At 36.5% G+C, this 21,077-nt stretch overlaps 1 protein-coding gene across 2 annotated transcripts in view; it reads right to left on the bottom strand.

Annotated features, from left to right (window-relative positions):
- The window catches only part of EDNRA (endothelin receptor type A), a 65,442-nt gene that overhangs the window by 24,981 nt on the left and 19,384 nt on the right, over positions 1-21,077 (bottom strand). For both annotated transcript variants that reach the window (XM_037830771.1, XM_037830772.1), the window contains one exon: positions 10,556-10,683. In XM_037830771.1, the coding sequence (XP_037686699.1) occupies positions 10,556-10,683 (128 nt within the window). The remainder of the gene's footprint in view (positions 1-10,555; positions 10,684-21,077) is intronic.

Here is a 21,077-nt window from a genome sequence, read left to right as displayed (position 1 = left end):
AATTGCAAAATGTTTTCTAACAGGTTCTAGTTTCCCTCTTTTTATTCCTTATCGTATGAAAAAAAGAGAGTAATTTCCTTTTTTTTTTTTTTTTAGTAGACTATAGTGCCACCAAACTAAGACTCAAAACAAATAGTATCTTATCTTCAGGAATTAAGTGTGAATGATGTGTTCTCTGGTGTGAAAGCTTTTGAAATAGAAATGTCAAAAGAGATTCCTACATACAGGCCCCAAAGCTTAGAGTCAATACCAGATGGAATATAAAAATAATAAAGAGAGGATCTAGGGAATGAAGAAAGATGAGTTTATTTCCAAGGGAAAAACCTCCTGGATTAAGGCAGATTTTTGTGGGAGAGGAATTTTAAAATGATTCATCTCCTTCGTCTAAAACTGAGACCACGTTTCAGTGGAATAGATTCTTGGCATTTTTTTTTCTTTTCTTCTTGTTCTTTTTTTCGCCTTTTTCTTTCGTTCCTTACCTTAGGGTGTTTGTAAGTAGATACATAACTGATAATTTGTGACTGAACATTCAGGTCATTTTCGTCATGCATGAAATGAGGGGAGGAGATGAAGGGCAGGTGAACCTTCCCTAGAAATGTGACTCTGTGACTTCATCTTCCCTTCCCTCTACTTAGGCTCTCCACTGGGGGTGATGGAAGCTCAGCAAGATAGTCCTTTGAGAGTTCTCTAAGGAAGAAGAGAGGACCAGAGGATGTGAGCTTGGGAAAGGGTGGAGGGTTTTGATGATTTAGGTGGTTTAGGAATCCCATTGCCTATGGCTTACTTCAGTCTCCCTGTTCTCCAGATCATTGTCTTCACGACCTTGAAAATTCCTAAAGGACAATAACCAAGTCTCATTCTTCATGTCTGTCTGTCATTCCCTTCTTGCCCAAGTCCCTCTGTTGAACTAAATTGTGCATTACACTTCTCAATCTAAGGATGATTTGTTACATATAATATCACCAAGGAATAAACCATGACTTCCAATATTTTTTCTCAAGGAATATTTTATCAAATAGATTTATATGAAATATCAAAGGGACCACTATATTGTGCCATATAATACTATTTACAAAGCTCACTCCAAATTTTTTGGCAAGAAAACGTATTACGGACAAAATATTGCCTCTTTTTTTTTTTTAAACCAAACCAAGCAAATTCTCTTTCACTCTTCTGTTTTCTCTTTTCACCAACACTGCTCTTCTCAGAGGATTGTTTCTAGCTGCCTTGTTATTGTTTACAAGACCAAGCAATTCCACTGTCTTGATTCTCCCGTTTCTCACTATTGCTCGTTATATACTATTCTTGTGTGATTTTGGCTTTTCATTAGATATTTCCTCAGAGGTACCATTTTCTTTTAGAATGTTGAGTTCCTCTTCCCTAAAATTGGTTATCATCCTGGTTCTTTCTATTTTTTTATGTAATTTTATTGAGATATATTGGCATACCAGATAATCGTCCAAAGTTTACAATCAATGGTTCACGATACCATCATATAGTTGTACATTCATCACCGCAGTCAATTTTTGAACTTTTTCATTACTCCAAAATGAATGAATGAATGAATAAACAAATAAATAAAGTAAAAATAAAAATAAAAAAGAACAACCAAAACATCCCATATCATCTTGGTTCTTAACCAAACTTTGGGACAAAATTTAATTTTTTGGTAAATTGATATTTTCCAAAATTTGGTGGTGCTTCTGTAAGGGCAACAGTAGAGATGGAAGTAACTTAGGCTGGGTATGTACATATGTTTCTCCACAAGCAAATGTCTGTGTTCATATTATGTGCATGTGTGATCATGTGTTGCACTTACCAGGCTTCAGAAAATTAGTGTTACTATATAATAAAGATCATAGGAATAAGTGGTGCAAGTGAGAGAAAATAAAAGGTATAGAATGTCATTAATTAAAGAAGGAAAATCAGTAACAGGCAATAGAAATAAAATATTAGACACTTTTTTCTGCTCATAAAAGAACATTACAAAAACCCATCACCCCATTCCCCAGACAGAACTTCCAAAAATATTTATCATATGTTTTTCAAGGGATTTTATATTCAGATAACCATACATGTAAATTATGTAAATTACATAAGAAGTAAATTTTGGTAACTTCTTACCAATTTCCCTAATATAGGATAATTAGATTCCTCTCAACTTTTTCCTGTAAATAGTTCTTATAAATAATCATTGTGTATGAATTCTCTGTCCAAATTTTGGCTCATTTCTTTAGAATATATCCTAAAAATTGCAATTACAGGTTTTTGCTTTTCAGAAAGGCTGTACAAATTTCTACTTCTCCTAGTACCCTTTCAAGATATTGAGAAACATGCTTTTTAAATAGTATTCCTTCAATTACATGAACATTATTCATATGTTTATTAGTAATTTTTATTTCTTCTTTGGTGATTTTTGTGTTTATGCCCTTTATACATTTATATATGGAGGTCTTAAGATTTTAATTTCTATTTGTATGGCCTCTTAAAATACCAAGAATATTAATATGTTGTGTAGCTTTTGCTGCAAATACTTTCCCCAGCTTATTGCTTTATTCATTTGTTTTTAAATCTTATTAAAGTTTAATCTGGAGGTTTTAAAATAATATGTCCTTAAATACGGTTCTAATTTTATTCAAGATTTTTACCATTCCTTTTAAGTTCAGAGGTCTTCTATTCCTAGAGATCAAAAAGATGTCAGTCAATTTGCTTCTACTGCTTTGTGGTTTGAGTTTTTACATGCTTGAGCATAGTGGTTAAGAATGCAGACTACCAATGTTTTGATTACTGGCTCCAGCACTTAGTAGCTGTGTAGCCTTGAGTTGCTTCTTTCAACCTCAGCTTCTTCATCCGTAAAATGGGGATAACAATAGGACTTATCACAAAGTGGCGGTGCAAGGATTAAAAAAAACAAAGCCTGTAAAGTATTTTTAACAAACATTAAAAAATGTGTTTGTTTTCCTGGCACTTATAATATTCAATAAAGCATAGTTATTATAAATATTGTTATTGACATACAGCATGGGATAAAACTTTAACAAGCCTTTTTTCCTTAAATGGATAAATAGCCTTATTTACTGATGAATCTTTCCTTTTTCCATTATATTCAAAGTGATTTCAACCTGAGTTCTCATCTACTCCAAGGCCTGCTTCTGCTTTTTCCACTGATTTGTCAGTGTATTCACATGCCACTGTAGCACATTGTTTTAAATATTATAGCTTTATACCATTTGAAAATATCATATAGGAAGAGCCCATGCATAGAACATATTATTCTTTTTTAAAAAAATAGCATGATTATTTTCTCATTTCTTTTCTCCACATGGATTTTTGAGTGTTACTATAATTTAAAAATGTAATTGAATATTTAAAATAAGAGTTCTCAGGGACTGCTCTAAATATGCAGCTTGATAAACAAAGGAAAAATTTTACTTGTTGTGGTGGTTTGGAGCTGTATGTACCGCAGAAAAACATGTTCTTTAACTTAACACATTCCTGTGGGTGTGAACCCATGGTAGGCAGGATCTTTGGATGAGGTTTTTTCAGTTAAGCTGTGGCCCTCAATCAGGATGTGTCTTAATCTGGTTACTGAAGTCCTTTATAAGCAGAATCAAATTCGGACCAACAGAGAAAGCCAGGGAAAGCAAGAAGTTGAAATTCAGTGGAACCCGGAAGAGAACTGAGAGGCCGGGAGAGGCCGCCATGTGCACTGCCGTGTGACAGAGGAGCCCAGGACCAAGGATCATGGGCAGCCAGCCCCAGGATGCCACAGCCTTTTGGGAGAAAACTTCACCTTGAGGATGCCTTGATTTGAACTTTTTCCTGGCTGCAAAACTGTGAGCCATTAAATTCCTATAACAGTCTTTGAAATTTACTCTGCAGCTACTCATTAAATTGTACTTTGAAAGTTATCACCTTTCTGTGTATACGTTATATTTCACAATAAGGAAATAACTGAAACTGTGGAACTGTAATCCATAACATTCTTTGAAATTACCTATATAACTACCTGTTAAATCTTACTATGAAAGTTATCACTCTTCTGTATATATGTTATATTTCACAATAAAAAATGTAAAAAAAAAAAAATCCCACTGTTTACACCAACCCATTGCACGGTTTTGTGTAAGCAGCCAGGGAAAAGAAACCACTCAAATTAGCAATAGAATAGATACAATTTAAAGCCTTTAACTTTTAGAGCATATGCCACTTTGGGTAAAAGAAAAAAATGTTGTCATTGAAATACTGAGAGTTGGGAACATCAGAGTAAGAATTGATTAGACAGTCAAATGTAGATGTTTACTCAACTTTTATGGAAATGGCCTCAAGCATCACAACCTACTATTTAGTTAAGCTGAAATGATCCAGAGACCTTCTATGGTGTGCCAGTTTGAATGTATTGTGTCCCCTAAACGCCATTATCTTTCATGTAATCTTGTGTGGGCAGACCTGTCAGTGTTAATTAGATTGTAATTCTTTGAGTGTTTCCATGGAATGTGTGCCACCCAACTGTGGGTGATGACTCTGATGAGATATTTCCATGGAGGCGTGGCCCCACCCATTCAGGGTGGGCCTTGATCAGTGGAGCCATATAAATGAGCTGAGGGGCAGAGGGAACTCAGTGCAGCTCTGAGTGACATTTTGAAGAGGAGCTACCACCAAGAGGGACACTTTGAAGAAAGCACAGGAGCTGCAGATGAGAGACAGTTTGAAGACAGCCGTTGAAAGCAGACTCTTGCTCCAGAGAAGCTGAGAGAGGACAAATACCCCAAGTGCAACTAAGAGTGGCATTTTTGAGGAACTGCAGCCTAGAGAGGAACGTCCTGGGAGAAAGCCATTTTGAAACCAGAACTTTGGAGCAGATCCCAGCCATGTGCCTTCCCAGCTAACAAAGGTTTTCCAGACACCATTGGTCATCCTCCAGTGAAGGTACCCAATTGCTGATGTGTTACCTTGGACACTTTATGGACTTAAGATTGTAACTGTGTAACCAAATAAACCCCCTTTATAAAAGCCAATCCATCTCTGGTGTTTTGCATTCCAGCAGCATTAGCAAACTAGGACATATGGTATGTGACCCTAACATCTGATATGGTGCAGAAGTAGCCTACATAGACCTCAGAATCCATGAATCACTGAGAATCTCATTAATAGGCAATGACATTATTGCTGGTCTTTTACTTTGGGTTTATAGTTGCAGTGTTAACATTTTTGCCAACAGCATTATTGCATTTTAAACTGCCAGTAGAATTATTTTTTTTGCATGTTTTAATTACAGCAATCAATTTAATTTTAGTAGCACCAATAAACTTTTTATTTTGGGTTATACAGTGATTATAGCCATGAATTTATAACAAGAATAACGCTATAATTTTTAATTACTAATAGAATGAGTATTTCTGTGTTTTAACATTCTAGTTCCCCAAATTAATTATAAATGATAAGAGAATATCTGTAAACATTTAAATGTTCTTTAAGAAAGTGGGCCTTTTCTTTCTGTGACGATAGTGCTCAAGTGCTCTACTAGAGTGATTGATACGGAATAGGATGGAAAAAATTGAGAGCTCTTCTAAATTATATTAAACCATTAAATAGGACATTAAATACCATTTGTGTAAAGTAATATTCAAAATAAAAGAGTAGCATTGAATGTGTTATAAAGCCCTTACCCTTATTCTTTATAATTCCTGCTATGAAAATAGAAGGTGAGCAACATACCATCTAGAAGGTCATGGAATTCAAAAGGGCTTCTTTAGAGAAGTACCAACAGCTATATTTATAATCCTTAAAAGATGTAGAGATACTTGATGGATTCTTCAGATCTAGATTAAGAGATGCTCTTGTTGTTGCCCTCTTTTTTAAAATTATGAATCATTTCAGGCATTCAAAAAAGCATAGAGAAGAATACAGCAGTATCATTTAGCCACCACTCAGCTCAAGTAATCAACCATTACACATATAATGAATGATACCTTTTTTATTTTAATGATAAATTTCCCAGTTGGAAATACAGGAATACATGTCCTGGGATCTCTTTTGCACAGAGTTTGTTCTATTCAATGTGTTCATTTTCCCCCTGTTGCCATAGGATGCCAAATAGAATATAATTGGCCAAATGCTTTCAATACAGATTGCCAGAGCTGAAATGGCTGATATTCTGCAAAATCAGTTCTAAATAGTAAAGACAAGATTGTCAATGTTCTAATTTACTTTAAATTAATTAAACAACTGTCCTGGGCACCAACTCTCAAGGCTCCTTGACTTCTTTTTTTAAAAAATAAGTTTTTCTAAATCTGAAAAAAGAGTAAAGAGCTCTTTCCAGAGAGGTCTGGAGAAGTGCACAGAACTGAAGAGTCTTAATAAGGGTACCATAAAGGGAATAAGGAGAGAGAGAGTAAAAATAGATCTGACAGATAAAAACCAAAGGATAAGATGGCTGATTCAAGAACAGCCTTCATAGTAATAACATTGAATGTGAATGGATTAAACTCCCCAATTAAAAGATAAGATTGGCAGAATGGATTAAAAAATATGAACCATCAATATGTTGTTTACAATAGACACATTTTAGACGTAGTGACACAAAGAAATTGAAAGTGAAAGGATGGAAAAAATTATTCCATGCCAAAAGAAAGCAGGGGTAGCAATACTAATTTCAGATAAAACAGACTTTAAATCCAAGTATATTATAAGAGACAAAGAAGGACACTATATACTAATAAAAGGAACAATTCACCAAGAAGAAATAACAATCATAAATGTTTATGCACCCAACCAAGGCGCTCCAAAGTATATGAGACAATAATTGGCAAAACTGAAGGAAGCAATAGATGTTTCCACAGTAACTCTGGGAGACTTCAATACAACACTCTCTCCTATAGATAGATCAACCAGACAGAGGACCAATAAGGCAACTGAGAACTTAAACAATGTGACAATTGAATTAGACTTAACAGATATATATAGAACTTTACATCCCAAATTACCAGGATATATTGTTCTCTAGTGCTCACGGAATTTTCTCCAGGATAGATCATATGCTGGGGCATAAAACAAGCCTCTTTAAAAAGATCAAAATTATTCAAAACACAATCTCTGACCACAATGGAATACAACTAGAAGCTAATAATTATCAAAGAACCAGAACACTCACAAATATCTGGAGATTAAACAACACATTCCAAAGCAATCAGTGGGCCAAAGGAGAAATTGCTAAATATCTAGAGACGAATGAAAATGAGAACACAACATATCAAAATTTATGGGATGCAGCAAAGATGGTATTAAGAGGGAAATTTATAGCTCTAAATGCATACATTAAAAAGGAAGAAAGAGCTAAAATCAAAGACTTAATGGAATAACTGAAGAAGCTAGAATATGATCAGCAAACTAATCCTAAGGCAAGTAGAAGAAAAGAAATAACAAGGATTAAGGCAAGAACAAATGATATGGAAAACAAAAAACAATAGAGAGAATAAATAAACCAAAAGTTGGTTCTTTGAGAAGATCAACAAGATCAACAAACCCTTAGCTAGACCGACAAAGTCAATAAGAGAGAAGACCCAAATAAACAAAATAATAAACAAGAGGGGGGTATTTCTATGGATGCCGAAGAAATCAAAAACATCATAAGAGGATACTATGAACAACTCTGCACCAACAAACTAGCTAATTTAGAGGAAATGGATAATTTCCTGGAAACACATGAAAAACTTAGACTAAATAAAGAAGAAATAGAAGAATTCAACAAACCAATCACAAGTAATAAGATCCAATCAGTTATCAAAAAGCTTCCTACAAGTAAAACCCCACAAAACATCACAAGGATGCCACTGTCACCACTATTATTCAACATTGTGCTAGAAAGTACCAAACTTTCCAAAAAGAACATACACCATTCCAACATAAACTCTTTCAAAAATTAAAGAAAATATAACACTACCTAATTCATTTTATGAACTGACATCATTCTAATACCAAAACCAGATAAAGGTGCTACAAAAAAAGGAAAACTACAGGCCAATTTCCCTAATGAATATGCATGCAAAAATTCTCAACAAAATACTTGCAAATTGAATTCAAAGACACATTAAAAAAATTATACACCCTGACCAAGTGGGGTTCATCCCAGGCATGCAAGAGTGGTTCAACATAAGAAAATCAATCAACATAATACAACACATTAACAAATCAGAAGGGAAAAATCAAATGATCATCTCAATAGGTGCTGAAAAAGCATTCAACTAAATCCAGCATCCTTCTATGATAAAAACACTTCCAAAGGTAGGAATTGAAGGATATATCCTCAACATGATAAAGGGGATATATGAAAAACCCACAGCCAGTATAGTACTCAATGGTGAGAGACTGAAAGCTTTCCCTCTAAGATTGGGAACAACTCAAGGATGCCACTGTCACCACTATTATTTAACATTGTGCTAGAAGTTCTAGCCAGAGCAATCCAGCAAGAAAAAGAAATAAAAGGCATCCAAATTGAAAAGGAAGAAGCAAAACTCTCATTATTTGCAGATGATATGATCTTATACTTGGAAAGCCCTGAGAAATCAAAGACACACCTACTTGAGCTAATAAACAAATTCAGCAATGTGGCGGGATATAAGATTAATGCCCTTAAGTCAGTAATGTTTCTATACAGTAGAAATGACATAATTAAAGAGATGCTCAAGAAATAGATTCAATTCTCAATAGCAACTAAAAAAAATTAAGTACCTAGGAATAACTTAACCAAGGATGTAAAAGACCTCTACACAGAAAATTACATAACTCTACTAAAAGAAAAGAAGACAACCTAAAGAGAGGAGAGATATTCCGTGTTCATGGATAGGAAGACTAAACATAGTTAAGATGTCAATTCTATTCAAACTGATCTACAGATTTAATGTAATTCCCATCAAAATTCCAACAATCTACTTTGCAGACTTGGAAAAGCTAGTCATATTTATTTGGAATGGAAAGATGCCTCGAATTACTACAAATATTCTAAAAAAGAAAAATGAAGTGGGACAACTTATACTGCCTGACTTTGAAGGCTACTATAAAGCCACAGCAGTCAAAACAGCATGGTATTGGCACAAAGATAGACACATTGATCCACGGAATTGAATTGAGAATTCAGAAATAGACCCCCAGGTCTATTGTCGATTGATTTTTGATAAGGCCCCCAAATCCACTGAACTGGGACATAATAGCCTCTTCAACAAATGGGGCTGGGAGAACTGGATATCCATATCCAAAAGAATGAAAGAGGATCCCTACTTCATACCCTTTACAAAAATTAATTCAACATGGATCAAAGATCTCAATATGAGACTGTACCATAAAACTCCTAAAAGATAATGTAGGGATACATCTTCAAGACCTTGAATTAGGATGTTGTTTCTTAGACCTTACACCTAAAGCACAAGCAATGAAAGAAAAAATAGATAAATGGGAACTCCTCAAAATCAAAAGCTTCTGCACCTCAAAGGAATTTGTCAAAAAGGTACAGAGGCAGCCAACTCAATGGGAAAAAAATATTTGGAAACCGTCTATCTGATAAGAGACTGATATCTTGTATATATAAAGAAATCTTACAACTCAATGACAATAATACAAATAGCCCAATTATAAAATGGGCAAAATATCTAAAAAAACATTTCTCTGAAGAGGAAATACGAATGGCTAAAAAACACATGAAAAATATTCATCTTCGTTAACTATTAGGAAGAAGCAAATCAAGACCACAATGAGGTATCATCTCACACCAATAAGAATGGCTGCCATTAAACAAACAGGAAACTACATATGCTGGAGAGGATGTGGAGAAATTGGAACTCATTCATTGCTACTGGGACCGTATAACGGTTCAGCTACTCTGGAAGACGGCTTGGTGGTTTCTCAGAAAACCAGGTATTGAGTTACCCTACGATCCAGCAATTTCACTTCTCAGTATTTACCCAGAAGACCTGAAAGCAGTGACATAAACAGATTTTTGCACACCTATGTTCACTGAGGTATTGTTCACAATTGCCAAGAGACGGAAACAACCTGAATGTCCTACATCAGATGAGTGGATAAACAAAATGTGGTATATACATGTGATGGAATACTATGCAGCAGTGAGAAGGAATGAGGTCATGAAGCATATGATAACATGGATGAAACTTGAGGACATAATGTTGAGTGAAATAAGTCAGACACAAAAGGAGAGACACTGTATGTTACCACTAATGTGAACTCTGTGAAAAATGTAAAACAAGTGTCTTATATCATAGAATATAGAGGACCTACAGAAAGACAGCAGCTAGTGAAGGGGGAACCCTAATCTAATAAGAACAGATAAGATATTGAGGGTGATCTTAATGATATTGGAATGCCCGGAATGACTATGGTTCGTTAATTTTCTTGGGGTATGGTGGAAGCATATTGGAAGCAATGAAGTTATTTCAGGATATTTGTTTTTCCTATTCATTTGCTTTATTTTATTTGGAAATACATAGAAAAAATTCTTGATAAAGTTAATAAAAAAAAGAGTAAAGAGAATGAACCACGTTACCTGTCAACACTAAGAGCACATAGATTGAGGACGGTGATCCCCACTGAGGACTTCTGCAAAAAGGGGAACAGCTTGCAAAGAAATACGCCAAAATCATTGTGGTCAAAAGGCCAGCGCCCAGCCAACAGCTGAAAAAAGGAGACACAGTGATCAGAAATGGCAGTGCTGTTATGGAACACATGGACGCTTAATTTCCAGGCATACTTCCGAACTTCTAACTTATTATTTTCTATGCTTTCCAGTGACTGTGATAACAGTACAATACTGTCCCCCCCCCCCCCCCATATTTTAAAGCCTGAGCAATTTTTTGGTCTGGAGAGATATTGTGAACAACAAATACAATCACAGTAGAGATAAGAATCTTTGATCTCATACAAAATAGTCATGCTATTTACTTTTCAAAGTTTGGAGTTCTGGGTGGCAGCTTAACCAGGGAGTGGTCAGTCATTTTTTGCTAAAAGAAAAATGACTTTCAACTAGTGGCATTGGAGGAATACACTGTCTCCTGACAGCAGCTAAAATTATGAATGAGAGGTTATGGGGGGATACTGGAAAAATGAACTGGTTTCCGAAGTACTGATTTTGCCAGCTGGTAACACCTGAAGATACTTTGAACTATCTTTTCTTCTATGATGATGGTGGTTCAGTAGTTGTGACATAACTGGCCTTTCTTTATTTAGGCTGACACTTCCCAAGAAAAATGTGGTTACAGTGACCCATTTGTAGCATTTGCTGAAAAGTCTATTTTTCCATGCTGACAATTTAAAATTTTTGTTCCAAGGAAAGGGTGGATGCCCTCTAGCGGCTGTGGCAGTAGCAAGAACATCAGCTACAAACAGTCCCCTGTGAGTTGCTGATAGCTAATTAGGCATTGTACTAGGAGCAAGAGCTTAAATAATAGTTCAGCTACCTGGGGGGGGGGGGTCCCTGCTGAATATATGATGCCCTTTCAATACTATGCTACTGATTTAACTTAAACTTGCCGTTTTTTCCCTCCAAAATATCTTTTGCCATAGTAACTCTAAGTCAAGCTTTGAATTTCTGCTCTACCTTTTCTAAAAGAATATGTGATGTTTCATCTCATAGTCAGTGTTGTCATGAACATGAGTCTATTGAAAGAGGGTGGAAAACCAGAACCCCACAGATTCAAAATCAGAACCTACATGTTTTTAGAGTTCAGTAATATAAGGCTCTCTATAATTCCATTTCTAAGGCTTTTTGTAACTTACTTTCCAAAGTTCTCTCATTTTAGTTTTCATACATATATCTCTCTCTTCTGAATAGTTTTCTAAAAGGATCTTTTCCTTCAATTCAATCCTGCTCTCGTCTCTTATTAATCTCACTATAACCAATCTTGTCTGTGTCTTCTCAGAATTTCCACATAAACTTTTGTCCTGGGACAACCACAGGGCTGTGGACAGAAATATTGCATTAAGCTCTAACAGTTTTCCTGGACCTAACAACCAATTATACCATTGCTGGCTGCTGGTTATTAATGCTTAATGCAAGTAAAGACACAAAACTATTTCTGGAATGAATCGTCCCCTATAAAGACAACGAAACCTGAAAACTACTTTTATAGAGTGAGAGTTTAGTATTTTGGCCTTGAATAGTAGTTCTCCACTAAAGACCACAGAGATGTAATTAAAATGTGTTGGGATTGTTACAGGATATGCGTTTGGAAGAGTTGGATTGATATTGTTGGCTCATAATTGGAGATGGAGGGGACTCTGAAGTCCATGCAGACATATTTCAATTCACATATCCGACAATAAGAGATAGGAAAAGGATGTGTATCACTTTAACAAAGGAGGGTCTGAAATTCTGTGAAGATCTAAGTACCAGGTGCTAAGAAAATGATACAGAAAACCACAGCCTAGTATTTATTGTTTCATGCTTTTCCAATCTCAATTTAATTGCTCCCCATTTCATGCCTTCTTAAACTTGACAAGCATTAGAAATAAGGATAGACAGAAAGGAAAGACAGGAAAGGAAGGACAGACTGCAAGAGGTGGGCAAACAAAAAGGTCATGGATATATGGATGGTAGCTGTCCCAGGGCTGCCCGGGGGAAATTTGGCCCCTGTCTGTGGGAGACGTTTTTCTTCTTTACCTCTCTGCTTAAATGTGTCTTACTCAGGTCCTTATTAGCCACTCAATCTAAAATAGGACCTGCTTGCTAATCTTTTTCATTAGAGCCAGTGTCGGAACAATCTTACATTCTAAGTCTCCTTTCAGCTCACTCTGAAATAAAACACACAAAAGAAGGGGATCATCACAGAGGCAAAGTGAGTAGTTTATCTGTTTTTCTCTGATTTACAAGAGGCAATTTGGAATTCTGAAATACTATTGGGGTTGCATCTTTTCTTTGTTACATACTAGCTTTTAAAATTGAAAATATAGTATTTAAAATGACAAAAAATTAAATTTTATAAAATTTATATAATGAAAAATTTTCCTAATTGAGGCCTCTAAACCTCCTGTCCCAAGGTAACCACTGTTAATGGTTAATTGTGCTTTCTTCCAGAAAAATTTCCTATGTCCATGTAAGCATATGTGGTTTTTTTTTGTTAAGTAAATGCGAACATATGGAAATAATACTTTTAACAGTCTATTGTGATCTCTTTTTTCTGGAGTAATTTTCTGGGAAGCAGTTCTTTTGACTGATTAAAAGGTTTTGATTTTTAAAAGCATTTCGGTGAAACTATTTATTCTAGGACAGGAAAAGAAAAGCAACTGTTTAGGATAATATCTAGAACATGGCAAAAAAAAATTGATTCCATTAATGTTGAGAAACTACCATCAATTCCATTAAAAAAAAATTAAACTAATCTGACAATCGGACAAGTCAACTTGGTTCCAAGGGTCAGTGTGGGAACTTAGAGTAGTCCTAGCTCATCTTTGCCATAAAGAGGTCTATTCTATGCAACTATCCTATTTATAACTTCCAAGGACATCACACAGTAGTACTTAGCACATAGTAGGTGTTGAATGAATCAGTGACTACAACTCACTAAGGGAAATAATTTCATATTTTGAAATTAGGTTGTACTGATTTTGCCATGAAAACATATTCATCTTGTAATTTATTTTTTTATTTAAAAGTTGTTTCTCGGTATCCCAGTATTTCCACTCTGTATGCTGAAACAATGCACCAGCCATCCAGTTGTTTGAGGAAGTGGGAGAACACTGTCCTGTCCTGTTGAAGAGTCCAGGTGGAAAAGGGGCTGCCACAGACTCACTGCTTGGTGACATCTCGCCTGGGACTTTGATGAGACTGCCCAGCTTGACTGGAGTCTCAGAAAGCAGGCACTTAGAGATGGTGCACATCCTGTGGTCTAAAGGCATTATTGTGCTTTCCCCTTCTCAAGCAACTAACAGAGGGACACCACAGAAACAGCTCCTGAGTTGACAAAGGGCAATCTGCTGAGCATGGATTTTACTGAAAGCCACTTGCCTTTGTTTTGGCACTGAGGGTTTTTCCACAGTTGAAATGTAATTAGAGTCCCCGATCAGCACTTGAAAACTAAAGCATTTCTAAATGGAACGAAGTAATGCACAAATGCTGCAGTGTGACTGATCTGGATTGTGTCAAAATCAACATCATACAGTAGACAGGTAAACTTTTTAAATTGTCAAAAATAGATTTAAATATTTAAGCACTTGTACCATTTGATCTGCTGAAAAGCACACAGAGGGCTCCCTGTATGATCTAGAATGACTAGATCGAAAAGCAGGATCTACATCCACCACTGTGGTTAGAACAAAGTGTTATCACTTTGTTGGGGCCTTTTACATATGGGCAGCAAACCTGTTTATGTCAGTTTCTGGAACACGACTGACAATCAGAAATTAAGCAAACGTGCAAGAAGCAAAAGTGTTGATATGAAATTTATGCCCTAAAGTTCATGTACTTCACACATAGGTGAACTATCTGAGTCTTCCTGCAGGTAGATTTATTCTTACTTCACACCCAATGCTATTAAGTTTAGCTTTTATTGTGTTTTAGTCCATTGAACATTCAAAGCAACCTCATTAACAAGGACCCTCCAGAGTAAAGGTTCTCAATCAATCTTGACTGTACATTACAATTATTTAGGAAATTAAAAAATATGCCCTAGACTGTCAGCCAGGGGTGATTTTGCCCCCACTAGGGGACATTTGTCAATATCTGGAAACATTTTGCAACTTTGGGTGCTACTGGCATCTAGTGGGGCAGAGGCCAGGGATGCTGCTAAACGTCTTACACTGCACAGGACGCCCCCCACAAGAAAAAACGATCCTGCCCAAAATGTCAATAGTGCCGAGTTTGCGAAATGTTGCCCAAGACAAATGAAATCAGAATCTCTGGGGATGGGACCTGGGCATTAGTATTTTTTTTAAAGCTCCCCAGATGACTCTAATGTATAGCCACAGTTGAAAATCAGGGCTCTGGAGTACTAGTTCTCAAACTTTAGAGTGCATTACAATCATCTGGAGGGGCTGTTAAAACAGACTGCTGGGCCCTCCTCCTAGAGTTTATGATCCAGTAGGTCTGGAATGGGTGCTGAGAATTTGCATTCCTAGCAAGTTCCAAGTTGAGGCTGAAGCTGCTGGTCCGGGGGCCACACTTTGAGGACCATGATTAACAAATAATGATAGCTGACAGGGAGATAGTGTGGGAGGAGGAGAAAGGAGTATACAATTTAGACATAAGAAATAACAAGTCATAATTGTTTGGAGCAATATAGACTGTATCCTGTTTCCCTCCCATTCAGTAATCCTTAAAGACATCAATATACAAAGGTGCATTTAAATAATAGGCGACCTAAATGGTACGTTCCTTTTGGAACATAACCCTGACATTCCAGCCCTAACATCTCAGGCCTCACCAGCTTGGCACTATAAATTAAAGCTGTTCTTCCTCTGTGTTCAAATTGGGATGTGAACCCTTAGATTCAAGTACAAGATTGACCTGGTACTAACTGTGTGACCTTGGGCAAGCCACTCACCCACTTTAAATCTGTTTTCTTATTTGTTATATGGGGGTGGGGGTGGGGGTGGGGTACTCACATGGCCATTTGGGAGGCTTGGACAGGACAATGCATATGAAAGAACTCTGCAAACTGAATGTATACCACACATATGTTAGTTACTACTTTTAGGTCATGCTATAATTTATAATCATAAACTGAAATGTACCATTTATGCAAGGCAATGGAAGAAAAGGATAACAAAATGAATTTACCCATTTTTATCTATTCCAGATGTTACCATCCCCTAATATCCCCTGCCATTTAACCCCATTATTTAGACATTATTTTTGTTATCATCATGACATCTTGACACAGTACAAATAAAACTGGTGGTACATTTTTCTTTGTGCTAATTTTCCTTTCACTCTACTTGGTGAGGCTGAGGGATATGCCTCCTTCCCTTCATTTCACTCCACACATCCTGAACAGGAATGAGGGATATGAGTACAGTCTGTAATAGCTGAGAACTACAAAGTAAATAAAATGTTCTCTTCCTCTCAACATGAATTATTGAAGGATCACTTGGAATTGGACATGACTGACCAAGCACCAGTCTTCAAATACTAAGATTCTGAATTTTTCTTTCTTGCTGTGGAAGGGGTTGGGAGGTAGAGATTGGTACCTAGTCGAATCAGTAGTAAACAGAAACACCCTCCAAAAGCACAGACTGAGAAGTCTATAAAGCCTGTAATGCACATGTTTTTAGAGGAGATCCTCTCTCGCTATTACAAATGTCAAATCAGATACTATAAAATAAATCACTTTGCATGGATTTTGCTCCTCCATTATGCTTTAATTGCTTCAGGGTTGAGGCAGAGCTTTCATAGATATGTAATAAAAATTTTGGCTTCAAACCTATCCATTTACTTTTTCCTTTGATGGGCTCTTTTTGCCCTGGAATGGACCAAGAATTTGGAGAATATGAAAAATGCAGATCAGAGTAATAACACCAGAAATGTTCCCGACCTTGGTGCTGGATGCTGTCAAGGACATGGGGGATGGAGGAAACTTCTGCCAATTAAAGCAAGTGATCCAGTGTAGTAATAGGAGGATGGGCCTAGAAGAAGCTCGACTCTCTGGGTTGGACTGAGTCCAAGCTCTGCTACATTTCCAACTGTGTGACCTTGGTATATTGGTTAACCTCCCTGCTTTCAGTTTCCTCATCTACAAAATGAAGATAGTTATGGTATGTGTGGGCAATCAGAGAGACAATCCATATAAAGGGTGTAGCAGACAGTGAGTATCATGAAATGTGAGCTATATTCATAGCCTGTGGTTATCAATCTCTGCTTTTGGTCCTGTTTGCTTAATGAATTGTGAAGGAGGATCACCCAGGCTAGCAGGTGCTGGAGTGGAGACAGGCTGTGCAAGGATTAAAGACCCCATTCTCAAAGAACTTACTGCCAGAAGATGGGAATTGAAATAATGGATCTTAAAAGAGCTCTAAGCAAGATTCTGTAGGAGTTCAACAGAAAGAGGAAGAAAGAGGAGGTGGTATGATGGATGGTAGAAGGAACAGGCTCTGCACCCAGCTACAAGGTCCAACTCCCACCTTTGTTACCTGGCATAATTTTGACAAGTTGCCTGTTCCTCATTGAAACCTAGAGATAGGTACTGGGCCGGTTTGGATGCATTATGTCCCCCAAAATGCCGTGTTCTTTGATGCAGTCTTGTGGGGGCAGAGGTATTAGTGTTGATTAGGTTGGAATCCTTTGAGTGTTTCCATGGAGATGTGATACAATCAACTGTGAGTGAAACATCTGATTGGGTGATTTCCACGAAGATATGGACCCTGCCCATTCAGGGTGGGTCTTGATTTAATCACTGGAGTCCTATAAAAGAGCTCACAAACAGAAGGACCTCAGAGCAGCTGAGAGTGACATTTTGAAGAGCAGGTGACAGACACATTTTGGAGACAGCCACTGAAAGCAAACTTTTGCTTACACTTTGGAGATGCTAGCCCAGTGTTTGCTTCGGAGAAGCTAAGAGAGGACAAAATGCCCAAGAGCAACATTTTGAAGAATGCACAGGAGCTGAGAGAGGAGCTGGAACACAAGCTGGGATCAGCAGATACCAGCCACATGCCTTCCCAGCTAACAGAGGTTTTCTGGATGCCTTTGGCCTGCCTTTGGTGAAGGGTATACTCGTGTTGGTGCCTTGATTGGGACATTTTCATGGCCTTCAGGCTATAAATTTGTAACCAAATAAACCCCTTTTATAAAAGCCAATCCATTTCTGGCATTTTACATAATGGCAGCATTAGTAAACGGGAACAGGTACCTATGTCATATGGTTGATTAAATGAATTAACACATGCAAAGCACTTAGGACAGTGCCAGGCCCATAGCAAACCATAAATGTTAGTTCCTGTAAGAGATGGATTCTGAGCAACTGCTTCTTGCTACTTTGCACTTAGATTGCATAAGAAGAAACTGTTGCTACTATTTGCTGCCCACATCTTTCACTGTTGAATACTCAGTGTTTTTGTTTTTGCTGAAGTCTTAACTTTTAGAATCGGAAATCATAGCTGCTAATAACAACCAGGTGGAGAAGATGAAAAAAAAAGAGGAGAAAATACTTTTTTAAACCAGGGTTTCAGAGCCATGAAAGTTTTATTCCTTAGAGGACAGACAGTCCACCCAAGATATGGGCTTATCCCTGAGAGTCTCAGCCATCTGAATTCTGGGAATGAAAAGTAATGTTGCTTTTTAATAAATGTCTGCTGTAAGGATACCAATCCAGAAGCAAAAAACTTCAGATTTGTAATTATTTTGCATACATAAAACCAAAAGATCATTGGATGGAGGAGATACAACTTTTTTTAAAGCAGAAACATTGAAGGTACTCAATATAAAAATTATACGGGTTAGTGCCTAATTATGTGTCAATACTTCAAGTTTTAATTCATAACGGAGAGAAGATTTATGTTGGAAAGAAAGAATTGTGGCTTTTCCTGCACAGAGAAAAGATGTTACACATATATGGTGAGTAGAGCTCTACATTTACCTGTAACAAAGTGGAGGCACACTTAATTTTAGAAATGTGTGCCTGACCTGTACAGCAAGGCCTGAAACCTAATGGGAATGTTTTATTGTTTATTTTAATCAGCAGTCTCTATGGTAGTACATGCTAGCACTTATTTAGAAGAAATAAGCAGGAAAAAACAAAACAAACAGCAGAGATCCCCACATATGGACTTAGGTAGTTGCCCTCCAAAAAAACTTATCAGAGAGGTGATGATGAATTGAAGAAAGGGGAAACCAGGGCATATTTGAAAGCATACAGTTTATTTAATGACTTAATATGTAACTTAAGAATTTGAGTTAGTTCTTCATTGTAAAGTATGTCATGTGGTCATAATTATCCTGTGTGTAAGACGGAAACAATGACCCAACAAAGATGTGGTGTGCAGCATGAGGAAAATGATACCATATGTTTCTTTCAGGGGAAAAAAAGAATACAGTTGATGCTGAAGCTAATGTGCTAGAGCAAACGAGGTTGAGGTGATTTGGAATATTTAATAAAAGAAATTAATTAGAAAATAAAACTTCACCATTACCAATAGCTGAGGAACAAAGTGAAATAGAAAGACAATCTCAAGGCATTTGAATTAGTAGTCACATACTTCACGTAAGAATGACGACATGTATTTTAACATTTTACCCATTAAAATTTTAGGAGCCCAGCTGTCTTCCAGGGAAATGCTTGTGTGGTGTGGAGAACATTAAAACCTTGACTGTTATATTTAATGCTGAGAGGGGAAGTTGGGATGCATTGAAGGGGAAGTTAGAAATTCTTGTTTCCAGCTCTAGCCTTGTTGAAAATCTTTGGGTCTCAGTTTCCTCCTCTGCCAAATAAGAAATGTTGGGCTAGAACTAGATTACTTCTAGGTTCTTTGCCAGCTCTTAAACTGTATGATTATTTTCATATCAGAACTCCAATCTGTAACTGGTTTCTCTGAAACTGTTACCCCCTCCATTTATCCCTACCTTAACCTTAATTTTATGTTTCACCAATTTTTCTTTTATTCTTCAGTAAGTGTCTTAGTTCTTTTTGCTTTTCACCCAAAAGTATCAAGGATGACAGAACTTGTGTAATTCCAGACATATAAGCCCTGAGAAATTTTTTTACCTTGATTGTACAAATAGTATTTTATTACTCTCAAAGGAAACACTAAAATATATAGTTACTTTGCCCAGTGAACTATAAGTGTCATGCTGTAATTACAATCTTGACGTTATGTAAAATGTAGGAAAAAATTAGATAATTGGCTATTTTAAGCTTCTGGTCAAGGGTCTGTTATAAATAAAAATGTAAATTTAAATCTTGTGAAAAGTCTTGAAAATCTGTTTGATGTTACTATATGTCTTATTTATGGTCATTCAGAATGATATAACATTAAGTTATACTAGTCAACTGCTAGTGGGAGTGCAAGATGGCACAACCACCACGGGACAATTTGGCAAGATCCGTCAAAGTTATACATGCTTTACTCTTTGATGCCAGAATCCTATGCATGGGATTTCCCATATAGATATACCTGTACATATAACTATGACATACACCCCTGTTTGTAACTGCAGTATCTGATTATATAAGCTATGATATCACCCCACAGTGGACTACTATGCAACTATAAAAAATGAGGGAACTTTTATATATTGATATTGTAATATCTACAGGATATACTGTTAATTGAAATGCAGAACATTGTATAAGAAAAGGAGAGGGGGTAAGAATATATGTTTGGATTCACTTACATTTGAGTGAAGAAACACTAACACTGAAAAAATACATAATAAGCTCATAAAAGCGATTACCTATGGAGGTTGGGATGAGGAAATGGGGTGGTCAGAGACTGATGTCAGAGCAAAGACTTATCAGTGCAAAACTCTGAACATTTTCTTTGTTTTTGAACCATGTGAATGTACTCCCTATATGAAAATTTTCTTAAAAATAAGGATTTTCTGATTTATTGAATGCCAAATGCATAAATGCATGTGTGCCTACATACTCTGGCATAGGAACTGCCATGGCAGAAGGATGTCTTTGGCAGAGAAGTAGTCTGAGCAGAATATGGGGGTACATCAAGGATTACAGACCCTAAAAAGTGATCAAACGACAAATATTGAGCCCTAAAGCACTTACTTTTTTTCCACTAATTCATTTATGCAAAATTTCTAAGAAATAGCACTTTCTTAGATACCTTCAATTGTACTACAAGGTTTCTCTACTGGGTCATTTTCCTCAAAAAACCTAAGTATTTATCACTTCAAGAGAGTACTGCAAACAAGTAAAGAATTTTAAAACTATATGAGAAGTGGGTTGTGGTGTATCAGTTCTATTGTACTAGCCAGTAAGTGGAGCCAATTTGAATTAATACCTCTGCAAAAGTATAAATAGCTCAATGTTCTGGTTCTTCAAGTAGCTTTCACATAGTTGGAACTACAGATATTGACTCCTAATATTCCAAGAGTCTACCTTCCCACCCTCTCTCCCTTGTTCCCT

Source organism: Choloepus didactylus, chromosome 3, assembly GCF_015220235.1.
Source record: "Choloepus didactylus isolate mChoDid1 chromosome 3, mChoDid1.pri, whole genome shotgun sequence".
Lineage (NCBI taxonomy): Eukaryota > Metazoa > Chordata > Mammalia > Pilosa > Megalonychidae > Choloepus > Choloepus didactylus.
Note: the sequence above shows the minus strand (reverse complement) of the source record. Positions and strands in the feature narration are given on the sequence as shown.